The 21,323-nt window shown below is 29.7% G+C and overlaps 2 protein-coding genes across 2 annotated transcripts in view; both read left to right on the top strand.

The window, feature by feature from the left end:
* Positions 1 to 6,835: 6,835 nt before the first annotated feature.
* Positions 6,836 to 9,703, top strand: LOC122719533 (probable cytochrome P450 6a14). The gene is made up of 5 exons (XM_043945442.1): positions 6,836 to 7,174; positions 7,949 to 8,471; positions 8,673 to 8,894; positions 9,176 to 9,427; positions 9,531 to 9,703. Exons 1-5 carry the CDS (start codon positions 6,836 to 6,838, stop codon positions 9,701 to 9,703), a joined length of 1,509 nt encoding a protein of 502 aa, XP_043801377.1.
* A 6,171-nt stretch (positions 9,704 to 15,874) lies between these two features.
* LOC122719528 (hemicentin-2-like) overlaps positions 15,875 to 21,323 on the top strand; it is a 41,782-nt gene continuing 36,333 nt past the window's right edge. The window contains exon 1 of the mRNA XM_043945437.1: positions 15,875 to 15,988. Within this exon, the coding sequence (XP_043801372.1) occupies positions 15,904 to 15,988 (85 nt within the window). The 5' untranslated portion in view covers positions 15,875 to 15,903. The remainder of the gene's footprint in view (positions 15,989 to 21,323) is intronic.

The raw sequence follows: 21,323 nt of genomic DNA, 5'->3' as shown, positions 1-21,323 counted from the left end.
ACTAAAGATTATGGTTGTAAATACAATAACTAGAGATTTGTTTGAGATTCTTGATTGTCATTGATGGTTGGAAACAATTTAATCTGGACAAAATGTGGTAGTGTTTATACTAATAATGGTCGTTTTACATCTATTCTGTGAGTACGTTACTCCATTATGGAGGGATTTCAGGCACTCATACGAAGCAAAACTCCGGATGTACCGTGGATCCACTGCATAATTCATGGAGTTCAGATCTTGCATCAATGTATCTAGGCTCTTCGGCGAATCTGGACCTGGTACAAGTAGTGAATTTTTAAAATACAAAATTTATAGAAACTCGGTTACCGAAGACAGGACTTTTCGAAGTACTATTCGAGGAGATATGTGTGGAACGAACACGTAACTTTGTTCTACTAGTGTAATCTTGGTTGTCACATGACAATGTACCATGCCGTGAATTACAAGTTACGATAGAAACTTTATACTTATTACGAGATGGAAGAAACTTGGAATATATTGGATAAATTTTTAACACATTATCATGTACGCATTTTCATAATTATCATATCTTTATGATTTGTTTCAAAAGATTGAATGTTCTGTTTTGAAAAATTTGAAAATGTTAAAGAAAGATTTTAACGTTCAGATGAAAAAGAAGTACAATAAAGAAGAAAAGTGAAAATCATTGTTAGATATTGTTTTTCTTCATTATAATAGTATATAATGTGTAATAATATTTCCCTTTTTGGAAAAAAAAAAGATTTGTCAATCTAGAACTAGTTACCATTAAAGGATGAATAATTATTGTAAAATATTAAATAACATATAATATAATAATATTAATTCAATCTATAGTAAAGAGATTTTTATATATTATGTTGTTTAACTTACATTCATTGGTAAATATATTATCAAATTCTGTTTAATTAACCTCGTGAACTTTAGATACGCAATCATATGTTAAACTAGTTCGAACAAGATTCATCTTATGTTGGTACAAACATAGTATAATTTATCTTAGAATGAATGAAAATCTATTTCTTTTTCGATGTTTATTGTGATTTGCCAATTACATTACGAATTTTTGTCTTTAGATTAGTGCAGATATTTCTACAAGAATTTTTTTAATATTTGATCAATATATAATTTTTAAAATATTTTATTCGAATCAAATATACATATATCATAATTCACGTAAAAATAGATTCAAGTTATAGATTTATTTTGTTACTTTTAAAATTGTTTAAAAAATATATGTTTGAAAAATTTTGATTAATTTGAACAAAACTTGATTTTATCAGTCATAAACAATATCTATATATTTTATTATCGAAAAGATTATTGCAAAGAAAAAATAGTTTTTATTTTTGAGTTAATGAGAACGATAAAGAAAAATTTTATAATAAGAAGAATTATTATCTCTAATATTTTGATATGAAATTATAATTTTTTCTTAAAAAGAAATCATCAAAACGTAACATCTGATATGCATATCAAATTTTTCAAACCAGTTAATACAACTCGAATAGTATTTTTCCGTTACTGATTACTTTTATCAATATTTGATACGTGCTCTTTACATTTTTGAACTATAATGTTATCAATGTTTACAAATAATATTAATATACGTATTTTCTTTTATAGAATACTTTGATCGTGTCTGAAACTGATTGAAAGTGAGAAAAATTCAATTTTCGGTAGTAAAAGCTGGCAATAGCATATATAATGGAGCGAAAATATGAAGAAAAGGAGAAAAATATCATATATGCACAATTTTTTATATTTTTTAAAATTAATCAATATATTTTCAAATTTAAATGTTTTTATTTTTACATTCCAGTTGCAAAAAAAAAAGAAAAAGAAATATTTTAGCACAATGGTAACAATTTTCTAAAAACGAAATTTCATATCTATCTAATATCTTTACAATATATCCTATAAGCTGGAAATATCTTTTAAAAAATTATTGGTATGTTTAATATTTTAGACTTATTTAAATTTCAAATCTTTTATACCATTTTATGACGCTATAAAAGTATCATTCAAATATCCATTATAATCTATATCTATCAATCTAAAAAATATAAGCTCATTAATTTTTGATAAAATGCACAGTTTAGAATTAAGATGGAATGTTAAATTGTTTAAATATCAATTTAATGTTGCGTTTAAAATGAATGCAGCGAATATCGCATAAGTTGGTTGGTAAATGATACTTTACGTCTAGTGTATATCATGATAAATACAATATACTCCCTAAACATCCAGCGTATACGTTTTATCTGCACTAAAAACTTATTTATTTCGTGCAATTGCAGACGATTCGATAAAATATTATTTACAGGGATAACGGATATAATCTGTGCCAAAGTGGCATGGTTTACGTGCAATAAATGATACTTTATCACAAGTGTGCGCAATTGGTTGAAATAAATTCTGTAAAATATTTTCCACTTGTTATACGAAACAGTATTTTATCGAAATAGGGAATTTGCATTGAAAGATAAAGTGGTTCCTTTTGCATTCGCGAAATTTTGCCAGTGTTATCGAATATACAATATATAATTATAATAATATTTATATATAGTATTTAAATAATCTTATTAATCAGATGAAAGTTAATACAATAAATGAATATTATAATTATAATATCTACTGATTAACAATTTGTATCGTAAGTATATATAAATAAGTATATATTATTATAAATCCATTTTAATTTGTTAAATTAAATATTATATTAGATTGAATTCATTGTATAATGTCTTTATATATATTTTATATTATTGTTTATAATAACAATAATAAAAACAAATAACAAATTCATAAAGCGATGTTAATAGATTTAAATTTAAAATTAACATATAAAAAAATAAATAAATAAAATTAATATATAATACCATATTATAATGATACAATTCGTATTTATAATAATTATTCAGAAAAAAGTTATTATACAAAACAAGTAATCATTTACATCAAGAAAATATTGTTTTGTTTATTTTACAAATTGAAAATTCCCCATACATAATCCTCGCCCGCGATTCCTCTTAGACGAATCATTGACGAAATTTCGCCTGCGTTTTCCATCCTTCCCCTTTTGTTTTTTCGTTCTACGCACGTACCAACAATGGGGACGAATTAAATGACAATGCATATTAATTAACCCCCCGGAACGGGAGAGGACAATCTACGATAACGATCTCGGTGGGAAGTCAGCCATGGCGGGCCAGGACAACAAGGGGCAATTAGAGAAAATCAATGTTGCACAACACGTTTGCATGTTGCATTTAATAACGGTGCTTGAGTGGAACTCGATTCGCCCTTTGATGGCATAACGAACCACCATCGCGCGCCACCGCGCTTTTTCCGCTCTAAACTGCTCCATTTCAACGGAGAAGGAAGACGTAACAACACGAAGCGCGTTCCTCGCCACCGGATTATTTACCCTTTATTCCTTTTATACCTCTTCGCTCTTCTCTCTTACCACCCTTTTTTCTTCTTTCTTCTTTTTCTTTCTTTTTTTTTTTATTCCTTTTCCCTTTCATTCTTATTTCCTCAGTTGAACCTGGCTAATTAAATGAATGCTGCGTCGCGAAGCGTATCGATTTACGTTACGCAGAGTTGGTCATTAAAAGGGAGCGCGAGCTGCTTCTTTCTTTTCCCTTTATTGCACGGCAAAAGGGGTGTTTGATACTCGATTTTGGATCAAAAATTTTTATACGCGTTTTTTTATTTATCTCTTAAATATATCGATCTGTTGTGATTACATATTGAGGGAATTTTTGTGCAATTGAGGATAGGAGTTTGTGAATGGGATAGAAGATGATGATGTCGAACGATCAATATTATTTTATTTTATATAATTTTAAGTTTTAAGTGAGATTAGGTAAGAGATTTGTGGACATAATTATGAAAGTAAATTGACGGTAGATTAAGTATGAATTTGTATCATTAATTTGGCAAATTGATTTTACGAGTTTTATATTTCATTAATTCCATGAAAATATTTATTCTTGTTAATTATTTCTATCTTATCGAAGAATGCTAAATATATCCATCCAAGGAAATTAATTTTTCACGTTATTTAGTTTTAAAATTATACTCCGCAATAATCTTTGTATTTTATTAATTAATGTGTTTCAAAATTCGAAATTTTTTGATCGAATAATTATAGATAGGAATACGAAGGAAATAGAATTATGAAATAAAATTGCACTAAATAATTTATAACTTATGCTTTGTTAAACTAATAGTTCTAAATTAAAAATTTTAAATTTATTTTAGAATATAATAATAATTATTATTTATTAATTAAATTAATAATAATTATTAATTTAATTAATATCTTATAAATAAAAGAAATTATTAAAAGTAGTATATAAATTATCATTTGATCAAATTGTTATCCAATAAAATTAATATTTAAAAATGCCAAAAAAGATATATATGTACATCAATTTCGACTTTTAATAATATCATTATTATTATCATTTTAATTATTCATTAATTTAATATCATCTAATTTTTTTATCATCTAATTTAATATCATCTAATATAATATCATCTAATTTTTTTCAATTTTAGTTCTTGTTTGATATGGTATGTGCTTTTCTATTAAATCTCTCATTTAATATTATATTCAAATATCAAATACTATTTATGATGAAATCACATACATTGTGCAACATTTCGATAAAATATATTCTAAAATAAAGTAATAATAAAATAACGTATACACAATGTTTCTAATGAAATATAAAAAGAAATATATAAAAAAGAAGAAACATGATAATAAATAATAATAATAATAATAAAGTTTTTTTCTCTTATATCTATATCAATAAACAGCGGAAATATTTATTGATATAATTTTTTTTTTTAGCTTTTTTTATTTTTATTATTTATCTTTTTAAATATAAGTTTGCTCATTTTAAAAATTTCCATAATGCTTATTTCTATTTTAAAATATATATATAGAAAAATAATTTATACTTTATTTTTTATTAATTATACTAATTGCCCAGATAATCCTTACAATTTTATTTCTTCTGATAAAAGAATGCATCTTGGTATCTTTTATGTAAATATTAAGAAATTCGATATTTAATTATCAGTGAGATATTTCAAATTTCTTCCAAGCAAGATATGTTTGCATTTCAATTTTTTTCATAAATATTAATTATTATAGATATCTACAAATAAAGCGAAACTTATTTTAATATTAACAGTAATATTAACATTCTTTGCGACAAGATAAATATATCTACCTTCTCTTTAAACAATAAAATGTTTACCAGATTTTATTTACTTAATAATTGATTTTAATATAATTTAATTGATTTTACAATAATTTAAATTATTGAAATTATTAATATAAATAAAATATTTTCAAATACTTATTTTTATATTGTCAAATCGTGTTTCGTCTCAATCTATGAGATCTTATGAGATCAATAGGTATAATTCATGGTTCTGCCTATTCACCGACCTTTCCACTAGATGATGCTTGTTGCAAGACGATAGCCGAGAAAATCATTAATAAATTATGGATTATCGTTGAATATTTTTGTCGATTGTGTTCATCTTTAATATATTTACATCATTATAACATCAAATTATGCAGAAAAACATAATGCATTATGATATCATATCAAAACACGATTCTAATTATTTTTCATGCATTTTATATTCGCTATCACTTCTTATAATAACAAATAATACAAAATCTAATTAAAAATTATCATAATTGTTTAACTTTTAATATTTGGCAATCTATCTATCACTCCTTTAACAAAATCAAATCGGTTCATCGAACTCATTCAAAATTCACACATCACGATCGTCAATTTTACTCGATGCTACGCGTTATTAATACATTTCCCTCTTATCGATCAAAAACAATCTTTAATATTTCAGTAAAGTTCAACGAATATTCTCGAATATATGAAATTCGTCGCGAGTCAGGGAAGCAGAAACATGAAATTATTCAAGAGCCGCCTATCAGAATCTCCATCGTAACCGAGTTCCTATATACCCTGCATCGTGGTGAACTATCAAAGGACAGCTTCAAGTAAATATCTCGTCAACTATCGCACAGGTTTATATCTAAGCAATTCCCAAACGCATATTCTTCGAGTATCTACATTCTCTGTATATCTTTTCTTTCAGCTCAAGTTCTTTAGCTCGAGCACCGGTTCTTGTTGAATATAAATGGTTCCATTAAGAATCGGTTCTCCGATCGGGACGAAATATTTGCAACAACTTGTTGCCTCGCTGTTTCGATATTGGAAATATGTTTCTGAGGCTAAAAATATTATAATACAAAGAAAACGCTTGTTTATTCAATATGGATATTCAGTGGACATGGAATTCAATGTGGAGATAGGTCAGAGTCAAAATGAATGATCGCGTTTCGTGATTGTGGAATTTGTGTGTGTGAATCTGAATTTTCGAAATCAAAAATCTGATTAACATATTATTCATAAGATTCTCCAAACATTATCTAGAGTCTACATGTATAAATAATAAAAGAATAATAAACATGGTGGCTATTGGCACTGCTTAAGAATGCTTACAGCGAATTGAAATAAATACATCGTTTTTAAACAGGGATATCACCATATATTTCGATAAACTTCGACACTCGCCTATATTTAAGCTCGCACATTAGTAAGTTCGCATTCTTGATGACATCGTCGAAGCGAACGTTTCGTTAAAAAAATATTGAAGAATTGATTAAAAGACTTTATTATTCATTTATTTTTTTTTCTATTCGCAGATATTCCGTGTTTGTGTATATGTATATTCGATCTTTATACAGAAAATTTAAAGAATAAACAAATAAAATACAATGTCTTGGTTAATGATAGAGACTGTTGGCCTAATTGCCACTGTATTTTTCCTACTGTATTATTATTCTATGTCGAGGATGGATTATTGGCGGAAACGTGGCGTCAAAGGGCCAAAACCTCTTCCGTTTCTGGGTAATTTCAAAGATGTACTCCTGGCAAAAGAATCGACCATGGATTGTTTCGAAAGGGCGTACAAAAAGTTCAAGGATGAGCCAATGGTCGGAGTGTATGGAGGTCATGAACCGTTGTTAATTTTAAGAGATTTAGATTTAATAAAAGACGTTCTTATTAAAGATTTTAACAAGTTCGCTCAAAGAACTCATGGTGCTATACGAGAGGTACGTATAAAACATCGTAAAATAAAATAACTCTATTTTGTAAATTAATGAATAAAATACACAGAAATAAATAGATAAGTGAGAAATTTTATGTGTGATTTCAATTAGAATGAGTTATGAAGTGAATTTTTTTAAAGATTCTAAAATGAATGAATATAGAAAATAATAATAATTTTATATTGAATGTTCGATAAATGGTTAAAGAAATTTTAAGAAATAAAGATGAAAATAAGATGAAAGTACAGAATGATATTTGGAATTTTGTTATGTATTTGAAATGTATTATATTTCATAATTTTTTTAAAAGTAAGTTTAATTATTATCTTCATAACTATTAATCTCTACGTGATTATTGAGATTTTTTTTTTTATTTTGACTATATAATATGTTCATTAGTTGCGAAATTATTTAAATGTTAGTTACATAATATAGTATCAGTAAGAACATTGTGTAAAAGTATTTTTTATTTTTATAATAATTTTTTTTGTTTATTTTATCAATTTATATCTTATATATAATATATTTTATCATATATAGAATATATATAAAAAGTGGAAAAAAATAATCAATATTTCTATCATTATATTTTTCTTTTCAATTATTATATTTAATTATAATATTATTTTTATGAACATATTTCTTCCAAAAAGTTATAAAAGAAATTTAATATTTAAAAATTATTATAATTTATATTTTTAATCCGTGTGAAAATTTTTTCTGTTTTCATCGTATCAAAAATAGATGATGACGAATGAAATTTTTATAATTTTCCAGGTTGAACCATTATCCGAGCAACTTTTCCGACTGGATGCAGAAAGATGGAGACCCTTAAGACTCAAACTTTCATCTTTCTTTTCATCAGGAAAACTGAAGGAAATGTTCCATTTATTCGTAGAATGTTCTAATAATTTTGAGAAGTATTTAGAAAAAATGGTAGAAAAAGGAGGACTGGTCGAGTGTCGTGAGGCTGCTGCAAAATTTACCACTGACGTGATCGGTGCTTGTGCCTTCAGTATTCATACGAATGCACTTACAGATAAGAATTGCCAATTTCACAAGATGGGCAAACAAGCTCTCGCTACAAACCTCCAACAATTTCTCAACGATAGATTGAGAGAATATCCCTTCCTATTTAGAATCTTTGGACGCTTCTTCGTTGATCACGAGGTCACTAATTTCTTCGTAAATGCCACAAAAGACGCCATAGATTATAGAATCCAGAACAATGTGTATTTACGAGATGTCATTGATATTCTGGCAGATGTTAGGAAAAATCCAACGAAATGTGGTCTTAAAGGTATAATAATTTCTACATAACAAAATTTTATGATTTTTTTGTTTCAATTAAATCTTTGAATCTTCTTAAATCAGGAAAATAATACATATAGGATATGTGTATATTATTAATTTTTTTTTTTTTTTTTGGTGATGAATGAAAAAGAAATTCTGATGGATTTTGAACATGTTACAGAATATATAATTATATTTATATTCGCAGAAGCGGACAATTTACTCTTGGCATCACAGGTTGTTCAATTCTTCTTTGCTGGTTTCGAAAATGCTTCATTAACGATCAGCAATGCTTTGTACGAGCTGGCATGGAAGCCAGAGATTCAAGAGAAAGCTCGCGCGGAAGTAGTGAATATTTTACAAAAATATGACGGAAAAATCACGTACGATGGTTTGGAAGAAATGAAATATTTGGAAGCGTGTATTTTTGGTATAATTATTTACAATTTTTACTAAAACATTATTCCATCATTAATTAAATATATTTATAAATATATTATTTGATTGTTAATTAATTTTTAAAGTTAACTTTTGTTCATGTATGTACATCTTTGCAAATAATTTTATATTCATAATAATTATTAAAATTCATTAATATATTGAAGTTTTTCCAATTATATTTTATATTTATCATAATATCCAATAATAAAATAGTATTATTAATTTGCAGTCGAACATATTTTACATGAATATTGTTTGTTTATTTTTCAGAAACATTGAGAATGTATCCAGTATTACAATGGTTGTCGAGAGAAGCGACGGAAACTTACACATTTACGGGAACAAAAGTTACCATTCCAAGGGGTCAACAAGTCTTTTTACCAATCTATGCGATACAAAGAGATCCGGATATTTATCCAAATCCTAATAATTTTGATCCTGAAAGATTCACCAATGACAAAATTAAAACTAGACATTCGATGGCTCATTTACCTTTTGGAGATGGCCCAAGACATTGTAGTGGTAAGATATGCTTTTCTATAAAAATACTTATTTTTATTGAATATATAGAAAATATAAAATATAGAAAAGTTATTTTTTTTAATAAAAATATAAAATCTTTCAGGAATAAGATTGGCAAAAAAGCAATTAAAGGTAGGACTGGCCACAGTTTTATCAAAATTCAAAGTTGAAGTATGCGAGAAAACTCGTAAAATATATCAAAAAGACAAGAAACCACTATTTCTTCTTCAACCTGTTGACGGTATACATTTGAAAATATCAAAAGTTTCAGTGTAAAAACAAGATAAAAAAATAAGATAAGTATAATATTTTCCTTTTTCCTTTTTATCCTGTATCATTTATGCTATATCATTATTTGCTATACGATTATTGCTTAAGAATTAATTGAATAAAACATCAATCTCACAGCTATATCTTGTTGTTCAAAATTGTACATAAAATACAAAAGTATGTATGAATATTGATTCTTGATAAATAATGATAAATAAAAAAATTGAATCGGAAAATAAATTCTTTTATATTTATTATCGATTCCAAGAAATTATAATGTTGTGAGATTAATGTTAAATTAACATAAATAATAAATTAATAAATAAAATGGTTTTATATATATCGTATACGTTTGTACAATTCTATCTCTAGTCTAATAATTTTTTTGTAAAATGCAAAATGAAATATTTCATCAAATAAAATATTGATCATATTGTTTTTTCGCAAATATTCAACTTTTTATTTTTTCGTTTCGAATCCAATATTCAATGAAAAAGTCATTGTAAACAAAGTTATAAGTGGATATAATAAATAATTTTTCTTTATATCCCTTTTGATATAGTAACCGTATCCAATCCGTTTCACAAAAATTAATATCTTTCGAACATTGTAACTGTTATATTTATCATCGCAGTTACATCGGCCAAGATACGAGGAGGATAGATTATTCCGAGTAAATCCGTTCTAAAACCGTTATAGTTTTTCAAGAATAAAAATCGTTAAACGAAAAACTCAACAATAGATCGATCCAAGAAATCCATCGTGATTCCAATATTTACCTCGAATCTGGATCTCCTCGATCCCTAGAGTTCGAGATTCAAGAACGAGGATTTCGTGTCAGCAAATCCGATATCCCATCTAACTGCTTTCTTGGTTCAAGAAACTGCTTTGATAAACGCCATGAAAAATCTATTGTATCCTTAGATCTTTGAAATATTGAAATATTTCCCTTCACTGAATCGTACAAACGTATACTTTATCATCGTATATTTCAATCATAAGTAACTTTTGAGTGTAGTGTCGTATTTTGATTTGTCGTATATGAAAATGAAATGTGGAATTTTATAATATTATAATTATAATATATAATCAAGCTTTGATAAATTGAATCATAAGAAGAGCTTCAACTTACGAAAATTCGTTTTATCGAAGTTTTTGAATATAGAAAGTTTAACAAACGTATAAATTTTGCACAAGTGTTAATATTTTTCCAATTGTAACAGAATAATTCGTTAAATAATTCGTTAAAAGTGGTCTTTTACCTCGTGACAGTGACACGAATAGTCACAGTGACTGAGATAAAAAGGAGATGACATTCGAGGCTAAGGAGTTGAAACGAGCAGCTCTCATCACACCGTTTTTCTCTTTCTTAAAGCTTTCTTTAAAAAATTCGTTTGTTTCAGCTATTTTTATCATTCTCTCGTTCTCTCGAAACGTGACATAAAATGCTTTTTTTTATTTAAATATTGTATTTTTGTCTCTTCATCGTTTCCTATCTTCCCTCTCTTATTTGTATTTGTTCTCCGTATGAACAACGGAAGAAAGCAAATATTTTTAATTTTAAAAAGAAATGCTACTTGCATAAATATGAACATTCTTAATAAATAATTTCTTAATCACTGAGTCTAGTTTTACAATTACAAAGTAATTTCTACAATTAAATTACGGAATGTAAAAGTTTCTTAAAATCATCAAAAAAAATTAAATTCTTCCTCTAATGTTTCTTTCTAGCCATCTTCTATTGATAATTTTCTATATCGAAGTGAAAACGAATTATGAAAAATCTAGCATCTGTTGTATTATCACAATGAGATATCTTAAAATTCTCAGTACCCCACATCGCTTAGCCAGTGTGTATTTTGAACTTAACCCCTTTCTTAAGGTACGTCCTAGAAAACTTATTGCGGAAGCAATAAACTTCCTTCTCGAGCAGCCCATTGTCGACTTTTCTGGGCTTTTAGCAATCTCGTCGTAATTATGACGAGCGTGCCACCTCCTGTCTCATTCAATGAGATTCTTTGTACCCACCTCGACAAATTATAATCGAAGGAATTTTTTTTTAAATCGATGTCTTCGAGTTTAAGATTTCTTAAATGATATGCGTTATTGTCTTAGTATGAAATAAAGAAAATCATTCACGAATTGAAATTCTTCGATATATTTTAGATTGCAATTCGTTGTAATTTTCATATCACCTTGATCAGAAGTTTTAGAAAAATATATAATAAATCAGATCACGAATATAGATATCATACTGTGACATAATTTTTAACAAATATTTTTGTTAAAAGTTCTTCTTAATAGCATAATACGAAATGATTTCTAGCATACATTTTTACAATTACGTATAAGTACACATGCAACATAATTGATTCGATAATCAAACTTGAAGAATTTATTTATATCTTCATGTCGTTCTCTCTATTTTTAGGGTGGCGATAAAAAAAACGGTTGAAAACGAAAAGATGGGGTGGGAAAAAAATGTTATTCCCTTTATCCGTGGCTTCACATTCGTGAAAAAAAAAAGGCGAGAAAGCATCAACTCACGATACATATTTATGAAAATGTTCATTCGAAAGTTCGACATTCAAATGGGACGGTTTTCAATTGCAGGCGGGAAAGTTTTTTCTCGGGTGGATGGAAAAAGCTGGCCACTGTTTGGATAACGGCTGGCTCGACTTTTCCCTTCAGAAATATTGCAACATTTCGGGACATACGAATCCATTTTTGCCCTTTCTACCCTGTTTTAATAGGTTTTCAGGCTTGTGTTTGCGTTTCAAAGGGCGATGAAAGTTTGGTAAAAATCGGCTGAGCGTGGTGGCCGGCTGTTAAGTTCATCGCAATGCCGATGGAGGGTAGTAGAGTAGCCATTTCCGGGAAACTGATACATAGTTTGTAACAGAAAGGGTAAGGGAATCAAATGTTTGCTATATTTATATTTAGTTTTAGTGCACCTATAAATAAGATAAATTTTGGATTAATAAATTTGAATGATTATTAATTGAGAATAAAGCAAGTTATTGATACTTATTTGCAATTTGATAACGTAATTGTATTTTTCGTTTAGTGGAAGGAAGAAAATTATTATAATTTTTTTTGGAGATGTAAATAATATATATGATTTTTTTTACTTTTTTAATAATATATTGCATGATATTATTATTTTTCTAAAAATGTTTCAAAATCGTTCTCATTTTAATTTAATCATTCAATGTGAAAAATATGAATTCGTATAAGCTTGTATCGTATGAAAAAATATTCTTTATTTTATAGAATAAAGCAAAAAATAATTTCGAAAATCATGACTTAGAAATATTTCAATCATTAATTAAATATCTTAAATATCTAATATTTTATACTTAAAATAAATGTTAAAAATATATTTTCTTAAAATCAAATATTTTTTCATACTTTTAAATATTTTAAAGAAATATTTTATTTCGCTAACACAGTTCAATTCAAAATTATTTACGAATGTGTGCAAAGATTATTGATTGCCCGGGCTAAATGATAGATATAGAATTAAGGTGGTTGAAAACTTTAATATATTCGAAATGAAAATTTTGATAAACTTTGATGAAAGTTTGTATTTTGTTAATTCATGTAGCAAGTTATTGATTTTCAATTTCTCACTTGTTATATTTTGTTTATATTCCTACATTGATTTATGTATATTCATATTTTTCACAAAATATTCAAAATGCTCGATATTTAGTTACACCTTCTTCATGTTACAATTGATTTACCGTTGTACGGTTTGTTTTACGTGTTGTTTTCATATTACAATAATAAATTTAAAAATAATAAGTTGACTAAGAGTGATATACGAATATGTAAGTTATTATATATTATATGATATTCGTATCAAGTATTGCGTTGCATGGCATGTAGTTTAAATAATAAAGCATGTTATCGAAGAATTTCAATAAATTTTTAATATTCAATGTTATCAAATGTTTCGCGTCGTATAAATTATCTCATTATAACGAGAATCACATTTGCAAAAAATTTCAAAACGATATTTCTGAAATATTAATCGTGATTTTTAGGTTTTTAGATTTTAATAAATAGGTATGACAAAAATTATTGATTTAATTTTTAAATGGATCGTTAATCATCCAATAGAATTTATTTTTTCTATATTTGAAAAGATATATTTGGATTTTCTCTCATTTTTTTCATGACAAGCGAGATCAACGTTCCTCTCTATTTACGTCGGTTCATCAACCTGATCATAACATGCACACGCGGTATGCGGTGCCCAAATAATCCGTAATCGATTTTAAACGTTTCCCCCCTAATCCGGTGGATAATGAATGAATAGTAAATACAGCATTCGAGTTTCTCACACCATTTTCTAACATTTGTCTGTTCACTGGGGGTTGAACAAGGGGAATAGCCTGTAGTGATCACAGCGCGGCAAGAGGGGGTATGAAAAGTGGTCGGAGAATGCTTTAAGCTGGCGCCGAAGGGTGGCGAAATCGCACGAATCGTACCGAGCCGAACCGAAAGCTCGGTTGCCCCTGTCAGTAGGCCTGCCGCAACGCAGCAGTTAGCGCGCCTTCCACTACGCGCGAAGATTACGCGACTTTTTCTCGGAATTCTCGTCGTTATTTATCACACTTATACCTTATATTTTGCTACTAATATCCTTTTATTATCGTTCGTGAGCAAAGCAATCAGAGAAATAGATCGTTTCTGGCCCTTAAAAACTCGCGATCCATCATTCTCGTCGTGCATTGCATTCGGCATTTTGTATACGTTTTTAATCGCCGCATAGATCGCTCTTATAATTCAAAGTGGTCCCAGTGAATTCGATGAAAAACTAGGGCTCGAACAAAGGAGATATAATTAGAATATAATCGGTACGCTGGTTTACAAAAAAAAAAAAAAAACGGTTGTCCTCGTTCTCGCAAGCTTCTCGGTGGGGCGCTCCGGGGAGGATGAGTGAAAAATCCATCGATTTCGAGTGAGCAACTACTTGTCTCTAATCGGTCCACGAGTTATCAGTTTTACCTGCAAAAATACGGTATAATAATCGTATCGAGGATGAAATCGAGATTGTAACCATTCACTCGAAACGATTCACCTTCTGTTCAGTGATCCTCGTCGTGATCGTGATCGTAATCGTGGTCGTGGCAAGCATCGAGAAGCTGTTGGAATCGGGAATAGGATGACTCCCGTACAACACGGTGCATGATGAAACGGCTCTGACGACAACCTCCCCGTGCAACCTCCGACACGATAACATCCGATGGACCCTAATGACACCGGCCCAGTGTTATCGTCAGTATCGTCGGGGCCGTCTATTTCTATATCCCGTCGAACTCCTCCCCCTACGCGGCAAACTTTCTTTGAAAAGGACCCAGGGTTACGTCGTTATTGGCGAACGATGACGGCATGAGCCGGTGTGTGATTATGTGTAACCGCGTATGAGGCGGTAGAGAGTTAATGAACCGTGGACGGTGTGTACGATTAGCCGAAGCTCCATTAATAACCGACCAACGGGGCTCGTGCTTGCAACGGGGGACGCACGCAGTTGCATCATGTGGGGGGTGATGATCGGGCAACTTTGAAAAAAGACGAGCACCCTTGCCGGCGCCGCATTCTCGTTCGGACGTTTGGTGAATGAACCTCCCTTCCCCTCCGCATTCGATGCATCCGCTCGATGTGCATCGTGTAGGGCGCGCATGTGTACGTGTACGTGTATGTGTACGCGTGTGTACGTGACCGTTCGCGGTCACGGTAACTGAAACACGGTTGATCGACAGTTTCTCAGTTTACGAAGCTAGACATCATCGATTATTTCGAACGTGAACAAAATAAAAATCCAACTTGTTCGTTACTCATTGGATATATTTATATGTATATGTATATATATACATTATATTCGTGTGAGTTGGTGAAAGAAGTAGTAGAGAATCGCGGTGTGAAGTTAGAGAGGAACGAGTGTAGTGTGGAAGTTCGCGTGACTCGCGTAGTCGTCTTGGCACACGACGGATAGCCAAGTTGAAATCCCAGAAGACGGAAGAGAGAGAATCGGTTTGAGAGAAGTGAAGTTCCAACCCATCGAGAGAACTAGATTCATTGAAACTTATCAGCTATCTCGGCCAACTTGCTATCCTGGAGTTAAGGAGGAGGAGGATATTCGAGGGGGAGCAGGGGATTTGCCAGGACTCGGTCGTTCGGTTGCGCACGGTCCCAGGATGAGGGGGATGCTTTTGCTGATGAGCATGATGATGGCTTGGTTTGTCGCGGCGGAAGTTTTCCTCGGCGACGTCGACGAGCCGAGTAAGTGATTGAAACTTCTGATTTCCAACCGAGCTCATTCGAGGGGGGAACGAGTTCAATTAAGACGCAAGAATAATTCTATTGTAATATCGTCCACGAGTATTTATTTTTTTTCGTGAGGGGATAATCATCGCGTTCGCCAAATTTTCGTAATTTTAATTGAATTTCGAATAGGATATCGAATTTATTTGGTTGATTTCAGGTTTTTTGGTTTTTATACTAGTAACAGTAGAATGTAGATTTCCAGAATTGCTTTTTCTTTTATTTATTTGGATGTATGTGTAGCGATATTTGAACGTATAATATTTTTTGTACGTATAAATATATATAGGTATTGAATACCATTGTCTTTGAACAATTGATGTGACAATTTGGTATCGTACTTTAAAATTTTCTTTTACGTTGCGTTTCGTTGTAGTGTTACAATTACACACCTACTATATATAATTGATTGAAACATTTAAATTAACTTGTCAACATTTTTAACACGTACAATAACTTTATGGAAATTTTTAAAATACAAATATTAATAAATAAAAAATAATTATTAAATGTTCATTTTCCAAACGAAACATATTTAATAATACAAAATTCATTTGTAATTTAAATTATTTATTACATAATTTTCATCATAAAACCATACATTATGGAAAATATTAACATCGTCATTCATTTTGCTTCTTGAAAAGCGAATGAATAAATTACTCATTTCCCTTTTGTAGAGGAGTTCTATTATCCTATTATTCTATTGAACCTATTCATTTCCTCTTTTGAGGTTTAAAATTTTATCAACCGATATGAATAAATGAAATAGTATAGGATATAATATTTTCTCACTTTAAAGTTTTTTTATTATTCCTAAGAAAAAGTGAGAATATTAATTAAAAAATATATTGTGGGAAAGATATATTTTTTGTATACTATATCTACATTCTATGAAAGTAGTATGTCACAAGAAAGATTAAAGATTAATTTTCTTTTTTCGAATTAGGTACTTAAATTTCTTTTATATTCATATTTATATTGAAACTTTGTGACACATTTCATTTTATTCAACTTTTATTACCTTCAACATTCTTGGATTATTATTGATCCAATAGAATTTCTCATCGTTGATAAATTTCTTAAGTTTGATGATTATGAATATGAAAGAATAGTAGTACATTAGAAGCTTTTACCTTTATTGAAACATATAAATTTAAAAGCTTCTTTCTCTTGTTGACATCTCTTTTAAACAATTCTTGATTCATTCACGTTGTTTTATCTCGCATTCTAAAAACTTTCGAAGAATTCCATTTTCCCCTTTATAATTCACAAACCGTTCAATATTCCACAACGATCATCGCGAAGACGGTAAATAGAATCGACGATTTGGTATTAAAATTCGGTAGAGCGTCGAATCGCGGTTCACCTCGATAATCGCGTCGAGGGTTGTCAACCCCCTTCGCTGAATTGATCGCGACGAATATAACGTAATCCGTCAAAACGTAACCCGAACCGAGGGCGATCGTTGCAATTACGGTTCCAATTAATGCGTAAAGACAACTGGCCACCGGTGTCAGTCATTCGTAATGACGCTGTCGGCGGCCTCATAATCGTTGTGAAGCATTTACGAACCTCGTGGTCGAGGCGAGCGTGCACGATGACTGGCGGGGTGGTAGCGTTGAGAGGAAGGAAAAAAGAGGGAAGGCGCGTTAACTTCAATGTGTTGGACGATTGATGCGATATACGCACGTGGACAGTGTGGAGAATTTGGCTGTCAATAGTTGTTTTGCGGCGGGCACAGCCTCGGTTTCCGTGCTCTACGACATTGGACGGTACCGCAACCCGTTTATTTAATCGATGCATTATGCAAATTGACATAACGGCTCCACTTCGGATGCAGTAATCGACCACCGTCTCTCGACTGATTCACAATGGGACAATGTGTACGTTGAATAATTGGCAGTAACGTGCTGCGGCTTCGAAATCAAAGCTACTGAACTTCCTGTCCGTACCTCGGGGGCTCAGAACGCGATGGACAGAATAGGTCCTGTTGGGTACAGATACTGACTTTCGCCGATGCCACGGAAGTTGGATTGTTTGGAATGTTCGTTTCTCGAGGATTAGGGGATGGTTTGGTTATATAACTGGTAGATTGCGAATGTTCTCCGCAAACTCCGTATTCCTTTTCAACAGGAAGAAAGGAATGGAGCTTTAACTTGGCTTACCTATTTGTTTCTATACATTGCGGATTTCCATGCAAATATATATTTTTCATATTATAGGAGTAACGCGCGATAAAAGCCGTTTGATCAATCGACATAATTAAATCCAAATTAAAAATAATTCGATTCGCTTTAATCGAAAGAATTAACGCGGAGAGTTTTTAAATCAATTTATAATCTCCAATGCATCGTTAATAAGATCGTTGTAAACAATATTATTCCAAAAATAAACGTATTTATCGCGTAATTTATCTTAAACCTCGATTAATCTGTATTAAAATTAAGAAAACTTTAAATCGCTATAACTTCGAAGATAGTGACTTTTAATCAACGAATCAAAGATCATTAGAAGCGTTGAACTTTCCCCTTTAAAATGGTTTTTAATTTATCTTGATATTTGGTTCTCGAGATATCATCGTGTAAAGAAAAGGGTAATTGTTAATCATTTATTCTTCTCATCCTTGTCACTTACTCAGATCTCTCGCTCGCACTTCTTCTCACTCGCACTTCTTCTCACTCGCACTTCTTCTCACTCGCTCATCTATCCTACGTTCTAAACAAGTGAGAGACGTAATTTCTAGAATTAGTGCACTATTTCTAGAAGAAAATAGTATGCACTTTCAAGAAAAAAATATATATAACAGTTCATTCATAGTTTTGGCACAATCTGAAATATTACAGCAACTTTGATACCTTATATCTCGGCAATCGATTGAGATATCGAAATAAAACAAAAAACAATTTCAATAGCGCAGCTTTCTCTATTTTCTGAGTAGATTTTGATACTTGGTATCTTCTCATGTTTTTTACGAAAAGAGGAAGTTTCATTTCTATTCTTGAACGCAGGGGGGTCTACGTTGTAATATAAAGTATATAAAAATATAATTTAATACATGTTTTATATACTATAGTGTACTTTTTGTATATTGAATATTTGAATATGTTTTTACAAAATCTTCAATAAATTTATAACATTTGAGTCTAATAATTAAAAATATATGATCGAGGTTATTCTATTTATATTCATAATCGATGTTATAAATTTTAAGTAAAAAATATTTTTAGGCTACAAAGAAGGTCTTTATATTTTCTACATATTTTTATATTGATCTTCTTATGTACGTCATCCAGCTAAAATGGAATTCTTCAATATGTCAAAGTTGTAAAGGTGAAAATCTTGACAGAGTCAAAAATAGATAAAACTATTTTAATCATAAAGGGAAGTAATTCGAGACTCGACGTTCATTAACTTGAAATTTTCAATACTCTCCCATTGATTCAAATTTTATTTCTGGATATTAGTTTTTAAAAATTTCGAATTATCAAGAAGAAGAAAAATTAAATTTAATTATTAATTACACTTCCTGTAAATTAATGCTTAATGATAATAAGGAAGGAAAATATGTATGAAAATTTCATTAGCTTTCATCACAAATTAATCGATACGTAACAAGATTTAATTAATTCAGATAATGAAGGTAACGAGTAAAATTTATAAGCATTGTATACGTGTATTAAAGGATGTTCGTCATCACAGGTGATTATTAGAGGAAGTTAAACGTACAAACAGCAATTAAATTGCACATATGATAGACATAATAATTAGTATATTATGCGTTAGAGGTTTGAAATACGCCTCTTTATAGACGCTTCAACATAAATTGCACGAAAATTGACACACCAGAGAATGAATAATTCCTCGATAGTTGAATTCATATCATCTCTATAACTTTGTTATGTAATTGTATTTAAATAGAAATCAAATACTGTTTTTTTACTTATTTTCTGTGCATATTCTTTTGCAACTAAACATATTTTGTTTTAGAAAAATAATAATTAGTTTTTATATGCAGTAAAAGTAATTCATTTCACTTATCTTCATTATTTGTAAATTAATCAAAATTTTGTTACAAGAATTTTTTTTATTAAATGAAAATATTATTTTTATTGATTACATATAAAAAAATTAAATATAATTTTAAAAATTTATCCAATAAAAAAATATAGGAAAAAAATCAAATATTATCAAGTTTCTTAGGAATCATAAAACAAAAAAAAATCTTGTTTGATTTATTAATAATAGAAACAATTAAGATTCTTTTCGTAATTCGAAGAAAAAAAGATGGAAACTTACTTTTACTTGCTCTGTTGAAAAATTTGAAAATTATGATAGTGTGATTGTAAGATATAGATATTTTTTTTCCAGTTATTCATTCTGCATAATATCTTTCATTAGTTTACTATACTTGTGTTTTGAATCAATAACATTATACCAATATTCACTTTTTCTACAATTTCAAGAGAAATTCTTCTATCAGTAGATTGAATCGATAAACAGAATATTTTTTCGAGCCCTTTTTGTACACGGAATCATTTATCGTAAAGACAGATTATGGTACTACATATAACATGACAACATGATCGAAGACCTATCCTTCCTCTTTACACAAAGTGTATGCAACGACTTAAGGAACGAGTACTTAGCATCCCTCTCTGCCTTTCACGTTTGAAATTGCAATAAACTCACGATAGTATAGCTTGGCAAATAACGAAAAATCATGCAGAAATTCGCTGTTTCGATCTCTACTTGGTAGACTTGAATATATTTTACGAAATATTCCGCAATTTCTTCTCTATAAGAGCTTGATATCGACTAATTTTCAACACGCGAGCCATTTACGTTATTATGTACGTTATTCATCAGAATTTCATTATAATAACGTGGTAACGTTGTATATTTCAACAATGTTAGAATTATTAAATAGTCTGAATAATTTATTTTATTTCATATCAAATATATGTTGTCTAAACTTCTGAACTGAATGTCTCTCCATTCATATGAACATTTTCATAATATAATTGAATATCTTGAATATATTTTTATATTCATCTTCACTTTCAGTCTCATTTTCTACTTAAAAAAAAATACAAATCACGCAAATATAAACATAAGAAATATAATACAATTGGAACAAAGGACTGGCGCGCCATCCAAAATGTCTGGAACAACGTTCCACTTCCTGTCCCGGCATAAGCAGCGACAAATTTTAAATAAACGGGTGAAATAATTTCAATGGTTGGCGGACTTTCTATCTTTTAACTGCTTCCGCATCCGAAGTTTCCTGCCG

Source organism: Apis laboriosa, unplaced genomic scaffold, assembly GCF_014066325.1.
Source record: "Apis laboriosa isolate Shangri-la unplaced genomic scaffold, ASM1406632v1 scaffold81_cov154, whole genome shotgun sequence".
Lineage (NCBI taxonomy): Eukaryota > Metazoa > Arthropoda > Insecta > Hymenoptera > Apidae > Apis > Apis laboriosa.
The sequence above is the reverse complement of the archived record's forward strand: the minus strand, read 5'-3'. Positions and strand labels throughout refer to the sequence as shown.